The sequence below is a fragment of the Dipodomys merriami genome, unplaced genomic scaffold, assembly GCF_024711535.1.
Source record: "Dipodomys merriami isolate MVZ:Mamm:240054 unplaced genomic scaffold, mDipMer1.0.p SCAF_48, whole genome shotgun sequence".
In the NCBI taxonomy this organism is placed as follows: Eukaryota; Metazoa; Chordata; class Mammalia; order Rodentia; family Heteromyidae; genus Dipodomys; species Dipodomys merriami.
Genome location: NW_027206046.1, coordinates 2,487,858 through 2,510,704, shown reverse-complemented (window position 1 = coordinate 2,510,704; position 22,847 = coordinate 2,487,858). Strand labels below are relative to the sequence as shown.

Sequence of the window (22,847 nt, the reverse complement as noted above, 5' to 3'; positions counted from 1 at the left end):
TTCCTTGTTGGAAAATGGGCTGAGGGGTTGGACTTGAGCTGAAAACGGGACCAGCCTTTCCAGGCTCGAATGAAGCACCCACCCCTCGCTTTCCCAACCTTACTCTCCTGAGCTTCCAAGACAACATGAGAACATCTTTCTCGCTCCATGCTCGCTTTAAACCTCGACCCTCAGCGATGTCTGTCTTCTAAGTATTTCAGTTCATACGTGTAAACCAAATGAGCTCCTGGCTTTTAACAGACACTTTTATCCAATTAACCCCAAGAAGCCAGAAGTAGGTCGGGATAGAACAGTAGCCTTGGATGAAAAAGCTAAGGGACAGTACTCAGCCCTGAGTTCAGCAGTGCCAGCACAAAATACATGAACAATATAGGAGACAAACGAAGCATCAACAGGATGTGCTCCCACTGTTCTTGGTACCCTGTACTAAGGACTCAAAGTTATTTTTCTTTCTTGTGATTGTTTCTAACAAATCTATAAGATGATATCTTTGTTGCTTTGTATGACCCTCCCCCATGGGATAACCTGTTTTCACTGTATTTGATGTTGGTATAATCTGTGGAGGGGAAGGAAAAAAACAAATGGTTTATGTAGGGACACAGGTGGACCCATTGCAACAATGAGATGTACAAGATGTTAGGTCGAAAAACGTACATTACAATTTTGACCCGCGGGGGTAGGGGGGTGGGGGTGGGTAGGAAGAACCAGGGAGATGGGAAGGGATGGGAAGGTTAAACAAAGTAGGAAGCAAGAATGCTTGATAAGAACATACTGGTACATAATTGTCACCCCTCTGTAAGGTATTTTCACAAAAAAGAAAAGGAAAGAAAAAAAAGAGTACATGGTAAACAGTAACCATTGTTACATGATCCCTTTGTTCACCAAACTAGTAAATTCATCTCTGCCATACATCCCGACTCCACTTGAGGCAGAGAGCTCTAACAGGGATGAAATAGAAAAATGTGTCAAATGATGTTGCAAAGCTCACTTTACCAAGGATCCTGTGATCATCACTCATGCCACTTCTCCCCGCATGCTGGTGGCTGTTGGTGACTGTGGGAGATGCTGGTTTCTGATCAGAGAGTGTTCACAGGCACACAGAGAGGGTCCTCAACAGCTAGCAGAGGGGATACGTCCATTCTCACCATCAAGTCACAATACGCATGGTGGGGCTGTTTTGCTGGGAAGCTTCTATACTAATGCTCTGTATGTGTGTGTGTGTGTGTGTGTGTGTGTGTGTGTGTGTGTGTGTGTGTGTGTTTGTGTGTGTGTGTGAATACGCATGGTGGGGCTGTTTTGCTGGGAGGCTTCTATACTAATGCTCTGTGTGTGTGTGTGTGTGTGTGTGTGTGTGTGTGTGTGTGTGTGTGTGAGAATACGCATGGTGAGGCTGTTTTGCTGGGAAGCTTCTATACTAATGCTCTGTGTGTGTGTGTGTGTGTGTGTGAGAGAGAGAGAGAGAGAGAGAGAGAGAATACCCATGGTGTGGCTGTTTTGCTGGGAAGCTTCTATAGTAATGCTCTGTGTGTGTGTGAGTGTGTGTGTGTGTGTGTGTGTGTGTGTGTGTGTGTGTGTATCCATTTCCTGGCCTACGTAATTGAGGATCCAAGCAGGGGGCCCAAACTCTAAAAGATAAAAGATTTGGAGCCAAGGGCTTGAACTTAGTGTAATTTTCCCCAGCATGGAATAGATGAAGCATTCGGTAAACTGTCGGGTCTTGGTCCATCCCAAGAAAGACAGACAGGGTCAGCGGATAGGTAAGTGCAGCAGTTTGCCCCTTCCCCAGCCTCCCTTAGAGCCGGGGAGACAATCAGACTCAGCAGGGAGTCGAATCAAGCAGGAAGTCCAACTCATTTATTAACAAACAGCAAGCACTTTTTAAAGCAAAAAACACCGGGTGGCATGGCAGGGAAGGAAAAGGAACCAATCACTGTAAAGGTCACACCCTATCATGCACCTAAACTTCCACTGGCTGGTTACACAATGAATGTGAAGCAAATCCGGCTCTGCCCACTCAACTCCCTCTCAGCGCCATCTTTGCTGCCCAGTGCCCCACAGTATACCACTATGTATGTAGTTTACACTCATTGTCAAGTAAATGAAACCACCCTTTTCATTGTTAGAACACTTGGAAATCTGTCAGCTGATGTGGTGGTGGATTAGGCTATGGTGTGCTGGAAAATATGTTAGAAGAAACTCTAACTTATTAAATATACATACAGATGTGAAAATGTATTTCTGCCTACTTGTACATGTGGGGCTAGGAAACACACACATATTTCCTGGCTCTGTTGAAGAACAGATGCCTCAGGAGCAAGGGCAATATTTGGTGCTCACAGCCTAACTTATAATGGCATTTTTCAATATAAGAAATTGTCAGAACTGTTGAAGAAAGAATTGTTACTACCTCTGGATGGAAAGGAATACAATTAACATGGATCAGCATAAAAACCTGTATTGTCACAAAGAAACTGGCAAATAGGAAATTAGAGAAATGCCACAATCAACACAGATGCAATAAGCTGTGCATGTGAAAATGCTGCTGCGGAAACCTTACACAAGTAAAAACTATAAAAATGAGAAAAAATAACACAAACACTGTGCAAAAAAAAATTAAATGAAAGTAACAGCTGCATCAGGTGTGTGTGTGTCCGTGTGTGTGTGTGTGTGTGTGTGTGTGTGTGTGTGTGTGTGTGTGTATACAAGTGATGGCAATGGGGCTTAAGTTCAGGGGTTGTTCTCTAACTTGGGTTTTTCAGGGAGTGGTGCTTTGCCATGCCTTCAGTCCAGAATTTTTGGTTCCTTAACTGGAGATTCAGTCTCATGGGCTCTTCTGCCCAGTTAGACTGTGTAGTGACATGATGGCAGCCTCTTGCAAAGCTAGAATTACAGACCTCAGCCACTGAAATCCCCTTGTAGAATTAATATGTTAATAAAAGATTTAAAATATATCACCAACAATACAAGAAAATGACTGAATGAACAGCACAGTGTAGGGAATTTTTGGTTGGGTATTGTGTATTTCCAAATGAACTTTTCAGATACTTTAGAACACAAGGACATGGAGCATAATCTCTGACATGTTAAAAATGTACTACTAGTCAGCTAGTTGCTGGTGGCTCAGATCTTTAATCCAAGCTACTCAAGAAGCTGAGATCTTAGAAATGAGAGTGGAAGCCAATCAAGACTGGAAAGTCCATGGACTCTCATGTCCAATTAACCACCAACACCTACAAATGGTACAGTGGCTCAAGTGGTGGAGCATTAGACTTGAACAAAAAAGCTCCGTGATAGCCTCCACGCTCTGAATTCAAGCCCCAACACTGGCACAAAACACAAAACGGTCTAGGTTTTGACTTTGTTTAGTTTTCTTTTTCCACCAGTTCTGGGGCTTGGACTCAGGGCCTGGAGTCTATCCTGAGACTCTCTGTGCTCAAGGCTACAGCTCTACCACTTGAGCCACAGCACCATTTCTGGTTTTCTGATGGTGATGTGCAGACAAGTGTCTCATGGAGTTTCCTGCTCAGGCTGGCTTTGAACCATAATCCACAGATCTCAGCCTCCTGAGTAGCTAGGATTATAGGTATGAGCCACCAGTGCCCAGAAATGGCTAATTTACAAGAAGCTCAAAATATTTGGAAATGAAACCAAAAAAGCAATTTGTAAGGTGCCAGTGGGTCAGGGCTATTATCATATTTACTCAAGAGCCCAGGATCTCAGAAACAGTTTGGGACCAATTCAGGCAGGAAAGCCTGTGAGTCTCTGACTTCCAATCAAGAAAAGTGCAAGTGATCTATGTGAAAAGTGATGGAGCCCGAACCTTGAGCAAAAACACTAAAAGACAGCACCCAACCCTTGTGTTCAAATCCCTGGCCAGAAAAACACAATGTTTTAAAAAGCAGTTTTACTTCCAACATAGGTTGCAGACAGTCTTGGGAGTCTCATTGTTGCAATGGGTCATTCTGTGATCATGTTTCACCATTTTGTTATACTCCTTCCCCTCCCCAAATTAGAGAAATGTATATATAAGATGCAATGTACAAGAATCAAATACAGTGATTACAGGGATGTACCATAGAAAAGAAAATAAGACAAATAATTTCACTGTTCACTAAGAACAAAAACAAAGAAAAGCCTCTTGTGTCAGTATCTTGGCCCTCGTTTTGCCTAGCATCTAGTTTTTGTTGTTCTTGTCCTTACTCTTTTTTTAGTTTTATTTCACAATTTCACTAGGAATGCAATTTTCAATCCCGGTATTTGTTTCTGTTTATTCAACTCACTCTGACACCCAGCCCAGTTACCCAAATATCAACCCTGAACTTCTAAGAAGCCATTCCCAGCACACCAACCACCAAATCCAGCTATGCATGTGATGGACTTACCTTACAGAGCTAACCCGGGGTACTGTGCTCAAAGTCTGTGAGGCTTCGATCTCCAGAACACCAACAGAAATCTGGGGGCAGAACTGTGACCCAAGTGGTAGAGTGGCAGCCCTGAGGAGGGGAAAGGAGGGGGCAGAGTCAGGGAGGACACCAAGGCCTTGAGTTCAAGTCCCAGGACTGGCACACACACACATTACAAGAGGAAATAACAAGGAAAGAAAGCTAAGGCATGCGATGACCCTTACTGCAATACACCCACCATCACCCCGAAACACTCCCCGGACCCCAGGGAAGCCATTCCTCCAAACCTCCGTGTCCCTTCCAGACCAGCCAGACACCTAAGGGACTCACCTCAGACAAAGCCCGCCGCCCTTCCTCTCAGCAGCACACCTGCGCAAACCCCACTGCTTCCTGCACCCCGTGTGCTGGGGTCTGGCCGTCCTGCAGGCTCCACGCCGGGCATGGCACGGGAGGATGCGCTGCCCGGCCTCACAGCAACCATGGCGGAGCCAGGCGCCCAAAGACCGCGGAGGCCGCACGGGGCGGCACAGCCAGGCCCGAGCCCCAGAAAGGACGTCCACAAGTTCCCGCTGCACACAAGGCCTTGCGGGGTTTCCTGACAGGCCTCCCTTCCCCACGGCTGCCCTTCCTCATCGCTCCCCCCAGGACAGGACCTCAGCGCCAACTTCTCTGCTCCAGACCCCTGTCTATCCTAGAAGCTGTAATGGCGGTCCCGGAGGGGCTGCATTGCCAGTCTGAGCATGCGCACCAGCCGTCCTCCCGCTGCGCATGTCCACGTGCTGCTCCAGAGGAGCTGAGACCTTGTATCAAAATCTAAGGCCTTGGGGTTGAGATTCCCTGAAACTCAGAACCCAGATTCGTAAGTCACAAAGATCACAGGCCTGTGCCTCAGGTGGCCAGCTCACAGCGCCTTTTTCATACTGAGTTTGCTGAATTTCCTTACGTTCACTTTATAAATACATATACACACACACTCACACACACTCAAATATATATTAACCTATTTTTTAAATTGTATTTTATTTTATTTGAAAACATACTGTACAGAGGGGCTACAATTACATGGGCAGGATAATGCATACATTTCTTACCAAGCATTGCAGCCTCCTCCTTTGTTTACCCTTCACTTCCCTTCCCCGCCTCCCCCCTCCCCCCACCCAATTAAACCCCCCTCCCCCCCCACACCGACATTGTAAAGCTGGTTTTGACATGACATTTTGTACTTCTCATTGTTGCAACAGGTCCACCTGAATCCTTAAACGACTTGTTTGTCCCCATCTCCTCCACATGTTATACTGACATCAAATATAGTGAAAGCGGGGGTTACACTGTGGGGGAGGGACATACAAAGCAACAAAGAAATAATCTTATAAATGCGTTAGAAACACATGCATGAAAGAAACGAAAACATTAAAATACATATTTAAGGGTTCATTTTCCTAACATCACATTATCTGACCTTTTCCGCTTGACTCATACCTATACTAGATATTGCAAATAAGGGAAACCATGGGACCTATGCTTCTTTGGGCCTGGCTTACTTCACTTAATATAATTTTTTCCAAACCTTTCCATTTCCTAACAAATGGGGAAATGTCATTCTTTCTGATGGAGGCATAGAATTCCATTGTGTATATATACCACATTTTCTTGATCCATTCATCTACTGAGGGGCATCTGGGTTGGTTCCATGTCTTAGCTATGGTAAATAATGCTGCAATAAACATAGTTGTGCTGGTAGCTTTAGTGTCTTGTTTGGAAACATTTGGGTAAATGCCCAAAAGTGGGATTGCTGGATCATAGGGGAGATCTATGTGAAGTCTTTTGAGGAACCTCCATACTGCTTTCCAAAGTGGTTGAACAAGTTTACATTCCCACCAACAATGAAGTAAGGTTCCTTTCTGTCCACATCCCCTCCAGCATCTGTTGTTATTAGAGTTCTTGATTTTTGCTGTTCTAACTGGAGTGAGGTGATATCTCAATGTTGTTTTGATTTGCATTTCTTTTATGGCTAGGGATGTTGAACATTTCTTCATGTGTCTATTGGCCATCCTTCTTTCTTCTTCAGAGAAGCTTCTCTTTAAGTCTTTCGCCCACTTATTTATTGGGCAGTTGTTTCTTTGAGGATTTGTTGTTGGGTGGTTGAATTTTTTGAGTTCCAAGTATATTTTAGATATGAGACCCTTGTCCGTTGTATGGCTAGTAAAGATCTTCTCCCAATCGGTGGGCTTTCTATTGATCTTGCCAGCTATGTCATTTGCCCTGCAGAAGCTCTGCAATCTTATGCAATCCCATTTGTCCAACCTTTCTTTGATTTGTTGTGCTTCCGGGTCTCTATTCAGAAAATTTCGACCTGAGCCAAGGAGACCTAGGGTTTCTCCTATTCCATCCTGTAATGTTTTCAGAGTGTCTGCTTTGAGTTCAAGGTCTTTGATCCATTTGGAGTTGATTCTGGTGCAGGGTGATATATAAGGATCTAGCTTTAGTTTTCTACATGTAGTTAACCAATTTTGCCAGCACCATTTACTGAAGAGGCTGTCTTTCTTCCATTCTATTGTTTTAGCTTCCTTATCGAAGATTAGATGGCTATAGGTCTGTAGGTTCATTTCTGGGTTTTCAATTCTATTCCATTGGTCCTGAGGTCTGTTCTTATGCCAATACCAAGCTGTTTTGATTACTATGGCTTTATAGTAGAGTTTGAAATTTGGTATTGATATTCCTCCAGCAGTGTTCTTTCCGTTGAGGAGCGTTTTTGCTATTCGGGGTCTTTTATTGTTCCATATGAATTTTTGGATGGCCTCCTCTATTTCCTTGAAGAATGAGGGTGGAATTTTGATAGGTATCGTGTTGAATTTGTAGATAGCCTTGGGAAGTATTGCCATTTTCACGATGTTAATCTTGCCAATCCAGGAGCATGGGAGGTTTTGCCATTTTTTAAGTTCTGTGTTGATTTCCTTTTTCAAGATTTTAAAGTTTTCATCATAGAGGTCCTTCACTTCTTTGGTTAAGTTAATTCCTAGGTATTTTATTTTTTGTGGGGCTATTACAAATGGAGTTGCTTTCCTAATTTCAGCCACACTTTTCTCATTGTTGGCATATAGAAAAGCCATTGATTTTGGGGGGTTAATTTTATAACCTGCTACTTTGCCAAAGTTTTGAATCAGCTTGAGTAATTTGGGAGTGGAGTCTATGGGATTCTTTAAATACAAGATCATGTCATCTGCAAAGAGGGAGAGTTTTATTTCTTCTTTCCCTATTTGGATCCCCTTTATGTCTGCATCTTGTCTTATTGCTGTAGCTAGGCATTCTAATACTAGATTGAAGAGAAGTGGAGAGAGTGGGCATCCTTGTCTTGTTCCTGAGTTAAGAGGGAATGGCTTTAGTTTTTCACCATTGAGTATAATGCTGGCTGTAGGTTTGTCATATACAGCCTTTATTGTATTGAGGAATGTTCCATGGATTCCTAATTTTTCCAGAACCTTCATCATAAAGGGGTGTTGGATCTTGTCAAATGCTTTTTCTGCATCTATTGAGATAACCATGTGGTTCTTATTCTTGCTCCTGTTGATGTGATGAATAATATTAATTGATTTGCGTATATTGAACCAGCTTTGCATCCCTGAAATGAATCCTGTTTGATCATGGTGTATGATTTTTTGGATGAATTGTTGAAGTCGATTGGCCAAAATTTTGTTGAGAAGTTTTGCATCAATGTTCATCAAAGAAATGGGTCTATAGTTCTCTTTCTTTGATGAGTCCCTGCCTGGTTTTGGGATGAGGGTTATGATGGCTTCATAGAATGTGTTCGGTAGTGAGCTTTCTCTTTCAATTTCATTGAAGAGTTGGAGGAGTATTGGTGTGAGCTCTGCTTTGAAGGCCTTGTAAAATTCCGCTGTAAAACCATCTGGTCCTGGACTTTTCTTAGCTGGGACGTCTCTTATTGCTGTTTCTATTTCAATGCTTGATATGGGCCTGTTAAGCTGGTTTAACTCATCTTGGTTTAGTTTTGGCATGTCAATATTTGCTAGGAAAAGGTCCATTTCTGTCAAGTTCTCACACTTATTAGCATAAAGTTTTGAGAAGTATTCCCTTATAATGTTCTGAATCTTGGTTGTTTCCGTGGTGATGTTTCCATTCTCATCTCTGAGTTTATTAATTTGGATGTGTTCTCTCCTTTTTCTGATAAGGTTTGCTAAGGGTCTGTCAATTTTGTTAAGTTTTTCGAAGAACCAACTCTTTGTTTTGTTGATTCTTTCTATAGTTTTTTTTGGATTCTAATTCATTTAATTCTGATTTAATTTTGATTATTTCTTTCCATCTACTGGATTGGGGTTTATCTTGCTGCTCTTTTTCAAGGAGGTTTAGATGTGTCATTAAATTGCTAGTTTCCGATCTCTCCAATTTGTTGATGTAGGAGCTCAGAGCTATAAACTTGCCTCTGAGTACTGCCTTTGCTGTGTCCCAGAGGAGCTGGTAATTTGTGTGTTCATTTTTGTTGAATAGCATGCACATTGGAATGTCCTTTCTAATCTCTTCCATGACCCACTCATGATTCAGCAGTGTGTTGTTCAGCCTCCATGTAATACCGGACTTTCTTTGGTGGCTTTTGGTGTTGAGTTCTAATTTTATTCCCTTGTGGTCAGAGAGAATGCAAGGTATAACTTCAATGTTTCTGAATTTAGACAAGTTTGCTTTGTGGCCTAAAATGTGATCTATTTTAGAAAACGTTCCATGTGCTGCTGAGAAGAACGTGTATTCTGATGCTGCTGGGTGAAATGTTCGGTAAATGTCTGTTAAGTCTAGTTGATCTATGCAGCTGTTTAGATCTGCGGTTTCTCTGTTGAGTTTTTGCCGAGTTGATCTATCTAGTGGGGAGAGTGGTGTGTTAAAATCCCCAACAATTAATGTCTTTGGATCTATATGGGATTTGAGGGAAAGTAGTGTTTCTTTGATAAATTTGGGTGCTCCATTGTTTGGCGAATAGATATTTAGAATTGTAATATCCTCCTGAAGGAGAGATCCTTTAATTAGTATGTAGCGACCTTCTTTATCTCTTCTCACGAATTTTAATTTGAAGTCTATTTTATCTGATATTAGGATTGCAACTCCCGCCTGTTTATGAGGGCCGTTTGCTTGGTAGATTTTGTTCCAGCCTTTAACCTTGAAAATATGTTTGTTTTTATGGGCAAGATGTGACTCCTGCAGGCAGCAGATAGAAGGGTCTTGTTTTTTAATCCAATTAGACAGTCTATGTCGCTTAATTGGAGAGTTCAGTCCGTTAACGTTAAGAGATAGGACTGAGAGGTATTTGGGAGTTCCTGCCATGTTATCCACCTTCTTGGGGGCTGTGAAAACTGGGTTCTTCCTAAGGTTCTTGGATTCTCAGTTTGGGTGCAGTTTCTTGGCCTTTGTTGCGTTCTTGTTGGTTTTCTATGTGTAGGACATCTTTAAGAATCTTTTGTAGGGCTGGTTTGGTGGAGATGTATTGTTTCAATTTTTCTTTGCTATGGAAGGTTTTTATTTGGCCTTCAGTTATGAAGGAGAGTTTAGCTGGGTACAGTATTCTTGGTTGATAGTTGTTTGTTTTTAGGGCATGGCATACGTCATTCCAGGCTCTTCTTGCTTTGATTGTCTCTGCTGAGAAATCTGAGGTAATTCTAATTGGTTTCCCTTTATAGGTGATTAACCTTTTCTCCTTGACAGCTTTAAGGATCTTTTCCTTGGTCTGGGTTGATCCTGTGTGGATTATAATGTGACGGTGGGATGTCCTATTCTGGTCTGGTCTATTTGGGGTTCTAAAAGCTTCTTGTATCTGAATAGGCCTATCTTTTTGTATATTTGGGAAGTTCTCTGCTAGGATCCTGTTAAACAAATTTCCTAGACCATTAACTTCTGTTTCTAGATGCTCCTCTACACCCATTATCCTTAGATTGGGCCTTCTGATGGTGTCTTCCAGGTGTTGGATAGACCTATCATATTTCTTGGACTTGTCTTGGATGGTTGTATGTTCTTTCTCTATAATATCTAGGCTGTCTTCAATCCCTGAGATTCGATCTTCTGCATGGTCTAACCTGCTGTCAAGACTCTCTACTTTGTTTTTTATCTCTTTTCCTTCTAATTGGTCAGCTTTGATGGCCTCAAGTTCTTTGTTGAAGCTCTGTTTTAGGTCTTGTATGAATTTCTTTACTTCCTTAATTTGGTGTTCAGTGTTTGTTCTCAAATCACTTAGTTGATTGGTTATGGTTTCTTTGGACTCCCATTCCTTCTGTTGGGTTCCATTCAGCATTCCCTTTGTGGTCTCCCTGACTTCCTTCAGGTCTTTGTTAATGGATTCCATGAATGCCTTTAGTGATCTTTGTGTATTCTCTACCTGGTCTCTTAATTCGTGAATTACTCTTTGATTAGTTTCCTCCCTTCTGTGGGATTCCTGCAGTTCTCTTTGAGTGTTCTCTGCCTGCTCACGCCATTCCTCCCTTTCTCTTTGAGTATTCTCAAGTTGTTCACGCAAATCCTGTATCAGTTTTTGAGAAGCTTCCTCACGCTTATGATATTCCTGTATAAACTTCTGGGATGCCTCCTCTCTCTCCTTATCACGCTCATACAGAGTCCTTTGTACATTGTCAAACTTCTCATTTATCATGTTTGCTATTAGTGTTTGTAGAGCTATTTGGGAACTCTCCTCTGGATTATTCTTTATCTGTTCTAATCCCTGATTATCAAGGTTGGGAATTGAGATACCCGAATTTGCCATTTTTCTTGTGTTTTTCCGGCTTACTCGGCCCATTTGAGATAAAGATTGCACCAGTTTTGTGCTAGAACACTATCTTAAGGCAACCATCAACCAAAGTTTGCATTTGTACCGTCAATAGTCTACAGATACAATCTAGTTCAACAGATACATCTATTCAACATCAAACGACTATATGTTAAAGGACTTCGAACCGCAGAAAAGAATTTGGAAAACCAGAAATTATTAGGATTAGGGAGAGATGTGGGTAAAAAATGGGAATAGATTGGTGTGGGGAGGCACAGGGAGATTTAACTATGTCCTAATCACAGTGCAGGAAATGGGTTGGGTAGGATGCAAGTAGAGAGAGAGAGAAAAAGAAGAGACGGAAAGGGGAATAAAGAGAGACCAGAAAAAGAATAGAAACGTAAAAATTAATGTTATTATAGAGGTTAAAAGACCGTCTATTTAGAGAGGAATGTGAATATGTTCAGAGAAGGGGAGGGACATAGAGGAGATGTGAAAATCTTTAAGGATGGGAAAGGGAGAAGAAAAGATCAGAAGTTCAGTAGAGCTAGATAAAAAACAAAAAGATAATTAAGAAAGAAAGAAGAAGAGAAAGAAGACAAGAAAAGAAAGGAAAACTCTCATTCACGTATTCCTAAAATAAAAATTATAAGATGAGAAAAAAAAAAGTTACTGGAAAACAATTATTTTTTCAGAAGAGGCAAAAATTAAAGATTAATAAAAGTTTTAGAAGGGAAAAAATTTATATATATATATATATATAAGGTAACAAAAAACAAAAAACAAGCAAAAAAAAAGAAAAGAAGAAGAAGGAAAAAAAAAAAGAAAAAAAAGAAAAAAAAGGCTTTTGATTTTTTTTTTTTGGGGGGGGGAGGAGTGGGAAGAATCCTGTATCTCCCTTTTGTCTGCAACCAGTCTCTTGTTGGAGTCTCTGGTCAGCTTGAGGTACTGTGGCTTGATTGGTTTCTTAAGTCGGTTGGTTGGAAGAGGCAGAAAAATGCTCTGCTTTACCCAAGATTTTGAGATCCCCCTCCCAGGTTAGTTTTCTGGGAGGGTGGGTGGTCTGCTTTGAGAGTCACAAAAGAGGGGGATGTGGTGATGAGGCTAGGTTCTGGGTAGAGTTGAGGCCTTTCAACAAACAGTAGCTTTTCCCTGGGGCTATTTTGTGATAAAGCTCACAGCGCCCAGCCTGGAGCCATTCTCAGGGTTTCTGTTTTTCAATTGATTGTGGTGGCTGCTAGAGGGAGGGGCAGCCTCTGGCTCTGGTTACCCAGTGAGGCAAGCCACTCCGATGGCTGGCGCCTGAGCTGGGTGACTTTTCCCTGGATGGAGCTGAGTCTGGCAGGTCACTTCGCCGTTAAGTTCTTGTGACCTGCTAAATGACTCATTTTATTCCAAGGCCTGAGCTGGAGCTAGCAGCTCCTCCGAGCTTTGTCGGTATCCAAGATGGAGATCACCGGTGCTGGGGGGGGAGGGGTGGCCTTCCCTCCTCTGCTCCCTGAGGAGTGAGGATGTCGGGCTTGTACTCACGCCGAGTCTTGGATCCTGGGTCGTCTCTGGTCTGCAAACAGCAGGATGAAGATGTTCGCTCCTTGTCTGTTCTTGTTGGTGTTGAGTAGAATCCGCTCGTCCGCTGCGTCTGGCTCCTTCGTCCCCGACTCTCTGTGTCTCAGGTATGACTCCGCGGCGGTGGTTGCCGCCGCGACCCCGCCGCCGGAGCGGCAGCTGATGCGTTTCCTTGGCTTCCCCTCTCTTGTCTAACTCTCTGTCCTGTGATGGCACACTTGGTGTGATTCTCTGGCTTAGGACTGTTCACTGGAATTCTAAAACTACTTTCTATGCGAGAGCTTGTTCAGATTCCAGCTTCTCCTCCGCCATCTTCCCCCCTATTTTTAATCAATGGTATATGTACAAACAACTATATATTTATATATTGATAATCAATGTTCTATAAGCATTTTGCCCAAAAATGTTTTAGTACGCAGGTATTACTCTGTGACTTGGGTTTTGCCTGGGGTGTTTGTTTACAATTATTTTTCAGACCAATTGTTGAGTTTTGGCCTGCGGCTGGCATTCAATTTCAAGTTCCTCACTTCTGTCTTCCCAGTTGCTCTGATTGATTAGAAGTGTGCAGCTCTACCACCAGATTTACAAAACAAAACTTATATAAATAGAATCGTTTTCAAAACACCAATAGAAATGCAGAAGTCATGTACCATATCTCGGAGGTATGCATGATGGAGAGCTAACATTTTATATAAACTTGAATCCCTAGACTCAGATTGTAAAGCTAATGGTGTAGTACTTCAGTCGCTTGTATATGTCTGGGTTCCAGACTCAAACAACAACAAACAATACTCCAGGATCTTCAATTGTCTCAGGCTGACAAAATTCTTTTCTTGTCACATTGAAGTCAGACTTCAAACCTTTGCTATGAAATATTTATGTGATTTCTTAGAAAATCAGGTTTAAAAAAGATTCCTGACTGGATGCTGTGGATCTCTCCTTTGCTGCTAGCTAGTCAAGAGGCTAAATCCGAGGATCATGGTTCAAAGCCAGATCAGGCAGGAAAGTCCATGAGACTCTTCTCTCCAATTAAGCACCAAAAAATGGAAGGGGAGCTGTGACTGTAAGTGGAAGAGCATTAGCCTTGTGCAAAAAAAGCTCAGAAACAGTGTCCACAACATGAGTTCCAGCTCCACAACCAAACGGAGAGAAGAAAAGCGCGCGCGCGTGAGACAGAGAGAGAGAGAGACAGAGACAGATACAGAAAAAGAGACAGACACAAGAGAGAGACAGAAACAGAGACTGAGAGAAATAGAGACAGAGACAGACAAACACAGAAAGACAGACAGGAAGACTGAGAAATCCCTGACAACTCCATTTAGAAAAATGTATATGGATATCTAAGATGTATATCCTATTCTTCCACAACTCACTACATAGTACCACCTCATCCTGATCCACATTTGGCGACTTGGAATCTATTTGGTGTTTCATAAATTATTCCACATGCTCCCATAGAACATAAACAGGCCCACACCTACTCACCAATGGTTGATTATAAGTCTGGCCTTTTTGCTTAAATATGTAATATTCCCATTTGTATGTTTTTCTGTTTCCATGGTTTAAAGCTACCATGGCCCACATTTCATGTCTACATGTCTTCATCTTTTGTGCCAGTAGTGGAATTTGAACTCACGGCCTTAAGCTCCTGCTCACTTTTTGTTCCATGCTTAAACATGTAACTTCAACCATGCTATGAGTTCCTGACTTTTGCTGGCTCATTGGATAAGTCTTTCAGATTTGTCTACAGGACACCTGGCATGTCTTTGTCCCTCTGGCTAAGTCTTCTGTCTTCTACTGATGATGGCTGTTACCTATTTCCTATGTATTCTGTCAAATACTTTTCCCTCAAAGAAACATTTTGGTGGTATTTTGAGGTGAAATGTCCTTACATATTTGCACAGAGTAAAATGGGTGTGCGTACAGACTTGAATTCACTAATGGAAGAAAGTCCCACATACAGAACATTTTCAAGGATATCTGGTTTGCTATGTCCTAGAACTTTAGTATTAGCCTGATCACCCCATGCAAGCATGGGTTGGGTTCCTTGCCCCTCCCCTTATAGTGCACTGAACTGTTCCCTTCATAGCCAGTAAGTGCTCTTGGACAGCTCCAGGTCACTCTTTTGCCTTTACTCAGGACTCATGTGTCTGGGACATCAGAATGTATAAGAAAACAAACCACAGCATTTAGCCTCCATAAATTGTACAACATAAACATATATATTTAATAAATTTAGAAGAATAAAAAGAATGCACATTTTACAACAATCAGGACAAAAAGAAAAAGAGAGATAACCCCAGGGAGAGGGGAAGGAAGCTCTAAGTCTAGGTTGGCTTCTAAGTTGCCTTCAAACATAAATTCTGCCTCAGAATCCTCCAAGGGATCTGCCTCCTCATGAATGATTGGAGTTGCTCCTGCAATTGCTGGAGAGGAAGATTCTAATTTCTCAGTTGGAGATTGGTTCTGCTGCATCAGGACAGATTTGTCCAGATATTTTTTGAGGACAGATTCACTTTCCTGAGCTGCATCTAACTTTGGGACCTCAGTTATTGGTTCCCCTGAGCACAGACTGGGGACATTTTCCATCAGCCCCACGTGTGCTACTCCCTCCAGCACACCAGGGGGAGTGCTGATTTGACCCTTTTTGAGCTGATCTGGACTGACTGTGAAAGTCAGAGGAAGACAATCACTATTACTTTCTTCTTGCTTTGGGGTCCCTACAAGTTCAGCTCTGTCACATGTGGGGTTCGGAACGAGTGTCTTATCCACAGGACTCACAACCCGTTGGGGCCTCACTGCAAATGCATGCAACCCCTCTACATGCACATGCTTTGTGGAGTCCAGTGATGGCTCCAGATCTCCATCCATCACCATCCCTGACATCACCGACGGCTTCTCTCTTGGGTGGTCAGCAGAAGCTGCTCTACGGCGGCCAAAGCCTGAGAAAGAGAAATAGGTAAAGGAGTTTGACAGTGGATTCAGGATGTTCACGTGGAGTTCAATTTCCATGAGGCTCTAATGGAGGAAGCTGTACAAGTTTACTTTGGACTGAACACTGATGAGAAGGTAAGGTCTTTCCCAAGAAAGAAAGTGCTTTCACCAAGAGAACCAACACTGCCTGGCAGATAGTATCATAAAAAGACATTCTTACAACCTGGGGGGTAATAAGGGCTCTCAGGCAATTAGGCTCAACCCTAGAGGCCCAAGCGCCATCCCTACTCACAAGCTCTGAGGTGACCACACAGGGACTTCTTCCTCTGTTTCTTGGTCTCATTCATCCCGGTCTCCTCCAGCTCATCCAGATGAACGTGGAGATTGAGGACCAGATCTGAGGAGGGCATGTGGAGCATGGCATAGTGGGTAAGTTCTTTCACCGGGTGTCGGTTCTGGGGCTCTCGGAAATCTGCAGGGTAGCAGTCCATCCACATGGTGAAGATGGAACAAAGGGTGCTGTGGGCAGATTGGTGACAAGAAGAGTGAGTGCCTTCCCTCCCTATCCTGGGCCTCCAATAGCCCCTTTCTGCAAGGACTGCTATATGCACACTTGCAAGTTGGGAAGCAGGAGGAGACTCCTGCAGGCAGAGTGATCTTCACCAGCCATGACTACAAGCTTCTGAAAGATAATTCTCCAATATTCTCACTGGGATAGGTAACAAGAAGGAACTGATTTTGTACACACAGCCCTCCCTGTCATCCCTGAGAGTCCACAACCAAAACACAGCTGTGTCCTCTGCCACCACTCCAATCCCAACCCTCTGCCCCTAGTGGAAAGCCCAAGTGGTGTGCAAATGAGAAATCTGCACTTTGAATCAGAAGCCTCAAAGATACCATTTTGAACGAAGGGGCCTTTTCTTTGTGCCACAGTCCACTTGCTTCTTTATTTGTTCATCTTCCTCGGAGTTACGGCCCGGGAACCTGTACCTATGGGAGGACAGGAGGAAGTCACCTCTCAGCTTCTCCTTTTCTGCCCACACAGGACACATATGGGATGGGCTCATGCCCAGATGGGAATGGAATCTGACACATAAACAAGTGAGATATGTCTATACAGTTCAGTAAAAAAATTTTTTTATGAGAGGTATACGCATTTGGTCCAAGGAAAATGTGCCAGTGGCTAATACCTCAAATTCTAGCTAATCAGGAACATGATATCTCACGTGCACAGTCTGAATAGAGATTAGTCAGTAAAAGTCTAAGGACACTAATTTTTAAAAGGCCAGAATTGCACCTATGGTTCAAATGCTATAGTGGTAGCTCTGAGCACCAAAGAAACAGCACTCAGGCCCTGAGTTCAGTTGTAGGACTGGCACAAACTGAAAAACATCAAAGCTTCAGGGGTTATAAATATATAAAGCTAACATAATCCCTCCCTGAGGTCTCTGAAGTGATTCAGCCTCCAGTTCACCCGCCTTCCCCACACCCCAGCCTTTCCTGGGTCTACATTATTCACAGACATCCAATTGCTAATGAAACCTTATTTACTCATGGGAAATGTGATTTCCTAGAACCTCACCTAGGTGAGGGCAGAAGTTGGGTGCCACTGGCACATGCCTGTAATCCTAGCCCCTCAGTAAGCCAGCTTCTGAGGTTCCAGTAGCTTTTCTAGGAAATGTCCTGGGCAGACCACTACTAAGAAAGTAGGCAGGGGGTGCACTTCTTTGTCTCATGCCAAGCTCCTGTGAGAAGACCCCCATGAAATCAACAGGTTCAGAGGGGTGCCCAGTACTCCACAACTCAGCAAGGAGGGGCTGAAGAGACCCAGATGCAAAGCAAGGGGGAACACTCACTTTTTAAACACAATATCCAGCACTTGCTGCATTGTCCCCCACTGTCTATAATTGTGGAGGAAGTTTCCAACATAGAAGAGATCGCCTTTCTGGTAGGCAGGGACCAGGTTCATCACCAGCATGTCCAGCAGGCCTGCCTCCGGGCTCCATATACTGCATGGCACATTCAGGATCAGGGCTGACTCATTGGCACACTAAGGTGGGAAAAAGAATCAGAAAAAAATCATGGAAATGAGAACACTTACAAAGGACTAATTGTGATCGAGTGGATTGAAAACTATGCAGAAAGCATTATCCCAGTATTGACAAATCACCTAAGAAGGTTCTACTGTGGGCTGGGTTGGGGTTAAGTGGGTTTTCTATCATGAGTATACCTTGCCTGAGTTGCCTTGTGATTTCCTAGGTTTCTTTTTGGACAAATCTCTGAGATGGTTGGTTCGTGGCTTGCCACTGATCCAGTGTCTACAGCTTTGACTGAGGCATCCATACTGCTCTTGGCTGAGACCAGAGTCTCGAGACCTGCGAATACAGCACGAGAACATGTTTCTGGTTCCTGAGGCACAGGCCAAGTGAGCTGGCTTGAGCCAACTGTGAGTTACCGTGGCCTGCTATCAGGGTTCCATGTTCTATTCCATTGTGAAGGAGGCAGGGTCACCTGTCAGGGCCAATGACCTCTGCCGCTTCCTCACACAAGAAATATTCCCATCCAGCCAATATTGCAATGTGTACATGTAGACACAATGAACAGCACACCTTGTTTGTCCAATCCATTAGTGCTTGCCCTAGGTTCTGGCTTGTTCTCAGCTTCCAGGAGTCACTGCTAGGTCACATTCATGGCCTATCTGTCACTATTCCTCTCATCTGGCTCAAATCATTTTGTTTCTGAGGGCCTTCTGTCACTACCACATCCTTCTGGCACATAGTTTTGACATCTACATCCTAGGCCATTGTTTACTTTCTGTAGCCTAATCTGTTTGTCCTTGGAACCCCTCTCTTGGGTCATGTGGAACTAATGCAAATACTTAGAAATGAGAAAAACTAACAAGTATTGCAAAACATACATTACACTTATAATCATCCATTGTATATGTGTCCATTTTTGTAAGCGAGAAAATTATTTTTTATACTTGCAATATTTCATGGAGGCAAGCAGAGAAAGGAAGAGGTGCTGCATTGTCTTATTTTGATGACTAGGACTTGTTTTACTATAGCTTTAAGGAATATCGTATTTAAGGTAGAAATCTGCTCCTTTGCTTTTTACAAGGTAATCGTTTATATAGTTATTTGCCTCTGTAGTCTTTGCTTCTGTGTCCCATGATCTGTCCTCCTCCCTCAGCACAAAAGGGAAGAAGGAATTTCACACATTGCTGAGCTGTTGTCCAATCTCTGCATAGGAATTTAAGATACAATAGTTACTCTGGTTAGTGTGTGTGTGTGTGTGTGTGTGTGTGTGTGTGTGTGTGTGTGTGTGTGTGTGTGTGTGTGTGTGTGTGTGTTTGTGTGCGCACGCATGCGCGCGCATTTGTGATATTGGACCCTTTGCCTTCTCCCTTAGCATTTTTCCTCAAAGCTATTGCTCTACCCTCTGAGACATAGCTCCACTTGGAGCTTTTTGTAGTCAGTTGGAGATGAGAGATTGGTGGAACTTTCCTACCCAGCATGGATATTGCTCCTCTTCAGCCTCATTTTTCCTCGACTGTGGCAATGGTGGTTCAGTTTCTGGATTTCCCATCCAAGCACAGGCACAAGCCATCCTCCACTGCACATGTCTCTTTGTGCCCCTGGAGGGCCCAGCTCTTCTCTCAAAACTTAGTGCCCTGAGGGTAGAACCTCTGAAACTCAGAACCAAGTTTTCTGATTAATTAGGATCACAGACCTGAGCTACATATGAACAGCTCATTACGTGCCCTCCCATATTTTGGGGGGGTTTAAGGGATTGTTCCTGAGGCTTGAAATCTGGGCCTGGGCCTGTCCTCAGCTTTTCAGCTCAAAGCTAGGGCTCTACCACCTTGAGGCACAGTACCACTTCCAGTTTTCTGGTCGCTTATTGGGAGATCAGAGTTTTACGGATGTTTCTGCCCGGGCTGACTTTCAGCTGCAATCCTCAGAACTCAGCCTCTTGAGTAGCTAGTATTACAGGGGTGAGCTACCAGTGTCCAGCACAGGATCCCTTTCTGCAAAAGCATTTGGTGAATTGAACTATGTTGACTTAAGACAGATATATCACTAATTTCCCCAATAATGTGTTTCATATTCATGTTTTTTTTGTTTTTTGTTTCTTTGTTTCTGGATGTGGGGCCTAAACTCTGGGCCTGGGTGCTTTCCCTCAGCTCTTCAGCACAAGGCTACCATTCTACCACTTCAGCAACAGCACCCCTACTGGCTTTTTTCTTTTTGCTTATATGGTGCTGAGTAATCGTACCCAGGGCCTCATGCATGAAACGCAAGCGCTCTACCACTGAACCACCTCCAGCCCCTTATATTGGTGCTTTGTGAAACAATATATTTGTGACCCATAATATCACATGCTAGTCCTCCTTTAAAATACATTCAAATAGTGGGGCTGGGAAGGTGGCTCAGTGGTAGAGCGCTTGCCTTGCATGCTCGAGGCCCTGGGTTCGATTCCTCAGCACAACACAAGCAAAAAGAAAAAAGCTGGAAGTGGCGCTGTGGCTCAAGTGGTAGAGCGCTAGCCTTGAGCTGAAGAGCTGAGGGACAGCGCCCAGGCCCAGAGTTCAGACCCCATGACCGGACCCCCAAAAAATTCAAACATATGTATTATCATATAGTATATTATACAATATATACATACATATATACTTATATTTTATTATACATTATATATAAATGATGTATATAGTGAATACGGAAAACAATCCCAATTCTGGAATTTAGCTTTTCCTGTCACAATGTTACCCAAGTCTTCTGTCAGACATGTAGATTTTCAGCAACAATCTCCCTTGTTAGTTGTTTTTTATTTCTTGAGTAAATGAGTCTTCTTTACCACCAATAGTCTACACACAAAAATGGTATGTATCAGTGTCTCTGGCTCAGGCCTGTATTCTTTGCTAGTCAGCAGGCTGAGATCTGAGGATCAGGGTTCAAAGCCAGCCAGGTCAGGAAATGCTATCAAATTATTATCTCCAGCTGTAGCTCAAAGTGCTAGAGTGCTAGCCTTAAGTGAAAGAACTCAGGGACAGTGGCCAGCTTTTAATTTCAAGCACCACCATTCTGTACACACACCACCTACATGCACACTCTTCACTCGGTCCCTTCCTAAACCCTCAGTCCTCTTCACTGAACTGGTGATTGCCAGAGTTTCTGGATTTCCCACTGCAGCATGCCAACCAGCCATGTTCCCTCTGCACATGCACCTCTGCCACACTACAGGGCCCCGGCCTCCTCTCAGAATCCACTGCCCTGGGATAGAGAGCAGATGAAATTCAAGGATTCACAGAACCTGTGCTTCAAGACAGGGAGACTCAGAACTGTTCCTAACCTGGTATAGAGAGACGCATTGATCTATTTGGGTAGAACAATGCCAACATGGTCAGAAGAAAATGTTTTGCTACCCCAAACGACACCCTTTTCCAAAGACAGTTAGATATTCCCTCAGATTTTTACATATTAGAGGTTGAAGCTTTTGATATAATGAACACGAAAAGGCAGCCACAATGACTTTTTGGGGGGGGGTCCGGTCCTGGGGCCAGAACTCTGGGCTTGGTTGCTGTCCCTCAGCTCTTCAGCTCAAGGCTAGTGCACTACTACTTGAGTACAGCGCCACTTCTGGCTTTTTTCCTTTTATTTATGTGGTGCTTGGGAATCAAACCCAGGGCCTCATGCATGCAAGGCAAGCATTCTACCAGTGAGCCACCCTCTCAGCCCCCCCCCCCCCCCCCGGCACAATAACTTCTTACGGAGAAAAATGCCTAGCCAAGTAAACTAATATGTGCAGCAAGCTCATTTCCAGACCATTCTCCTTGTTCTGATTAGTCACGGGCTCCTCCAGCTGCTCTACAAGAACTTGTAAGTGGGGGAGCTGGTCTGAGGAGGCCATGTTGAGCATTTGATAGTGCGTTAAGTTCATTCAGATTGTTTCTGTTCATGTGTTCATAAAAATCTTTAGGGGCAAAGTCCTTCCACATGAAGTCAGAATAAAGGATGCTGGAGGCAGATTGGGGACAGCGAGAGTCAGAGCCCAGCTTCCCCACCCCGAGCCTCCCATAACTCCTTTCTGCCAGGACTCCCTGCTGTGGCTGTCCATCCTATACCCAGACTTGCATGTTGGGAAGGGGGAGTGAACTCCTGCAAGCAGGATGCCCCTCACAACCCACTTCTAGAGTTAACAGCACACCTTGTTTGTCCAAACCTAATCTGCTAGGCCTAGGTACTGGCATGGACTCAGCTTTCAGGAGTCAGTCCTAGGTCACATCCATGCCCTATTTGTCACTATTTCTCTCATCCAGCTCAAATCCTTTTGCCTTTCATGGCCTTCTCTGACTGCCATGTCCTTCTGTAACATATTTTGGCTTCTACATCCTTGGTCATTGTTAACTTTCTGTAGCCTAATCTGTTTGTCCTTGGAACCCTTCTGTGCTGTCATCTGGAGCTAATGCCAATACTTAGAGGTGGGAAAATCAAAGAAGTATTCGAAAACCAACATTACACATATAACCAGACCTTTTTTTTATAGGTGCTCATTTTTATTAAAGAGAAGACTATTTTTTATTCTATAATGAAATATTTCATGGTGGTGAGGGGATTACTAGTATTTTTTTTACTATTGCTTTTAAGGAATATAGTATATAAAGATAGAAATCTGCTCCTGTGGTTTACAAACTGTTTATAGGGTCGTTTGCCTCTGAATTCTTGGCTTCTGTGTCCCATGACGAGACTGTTAGTTACAGTTTTCTGCCTATCAGAATTCCACATTCAATTCCATTGTCAAAGAAGTGGGGGTCATCCTCTCAGGGCCCAATGACCTATGCTGCTTCCTCACATAAGACCTTCCTCAAAACAAACTGGAGCCTGAAATCTCCCTTCCCATAGCGCAATGTGCTCATGTGTACACAGCAGCACACTTTGTCTGTGGAATCCCCACGTCCACTGCTGAGCCTTGGTGCCAGCATGGTCTCAGCTTCCAGGAGTCCTTTCTAGGTCAGATCCATACCTTCCTTGTCACCGTTGCTCTCATCCTGCACAAATCATTTTGCCTCTCTTCCCATTATCCTAGGGTATTGTTAGGTGTTTATGACCTAAAGATCAGTTTGCCCTTGAAGCTGCTCTGTGGAGTCATCTGGAGGTAATGAACATACTTAGAGATGGGAGAATCAA

The 22,847-nt window shown here is 43.4% G+C and overlaps 1 protein-coding gene across 1 annotated transcript; it reads right to left on the bottom strand.

The window, feature by feature from the left end:
* Positions 1 to 15,822: 15,822 nt before the first annotated feature.
* Positions 15,823 to 20,153, bottom strand: LOC138808890 (ral guanine nucleotide dissociation stimulator-like). Its single transcript, XM_069995137.1, has 5 exons — positions 19,168 to 20,153; positions 17,888 to 18,032; positions 17,514 to 17,707; positions 16,555 to 16,647; positions 15,823 to 16,176 (listed from the first exon to the last, which is right to left on the bottom strand). The coding sequence occupies exons 1-5, from the start codon at positions 19,278 to 19,280 to the stop codon at positions 15,942 to 15,944; spliced, it is 780 nt and encodes a 259-aa protein (XP_069851238.1). The 5' UTR covers positions 19,281 to 20,153; the 3' UTR covers positions 15,823 to 15,941.
* Positions 20,154 to 22,847: the final 2,694 nt, after the last annotated feature.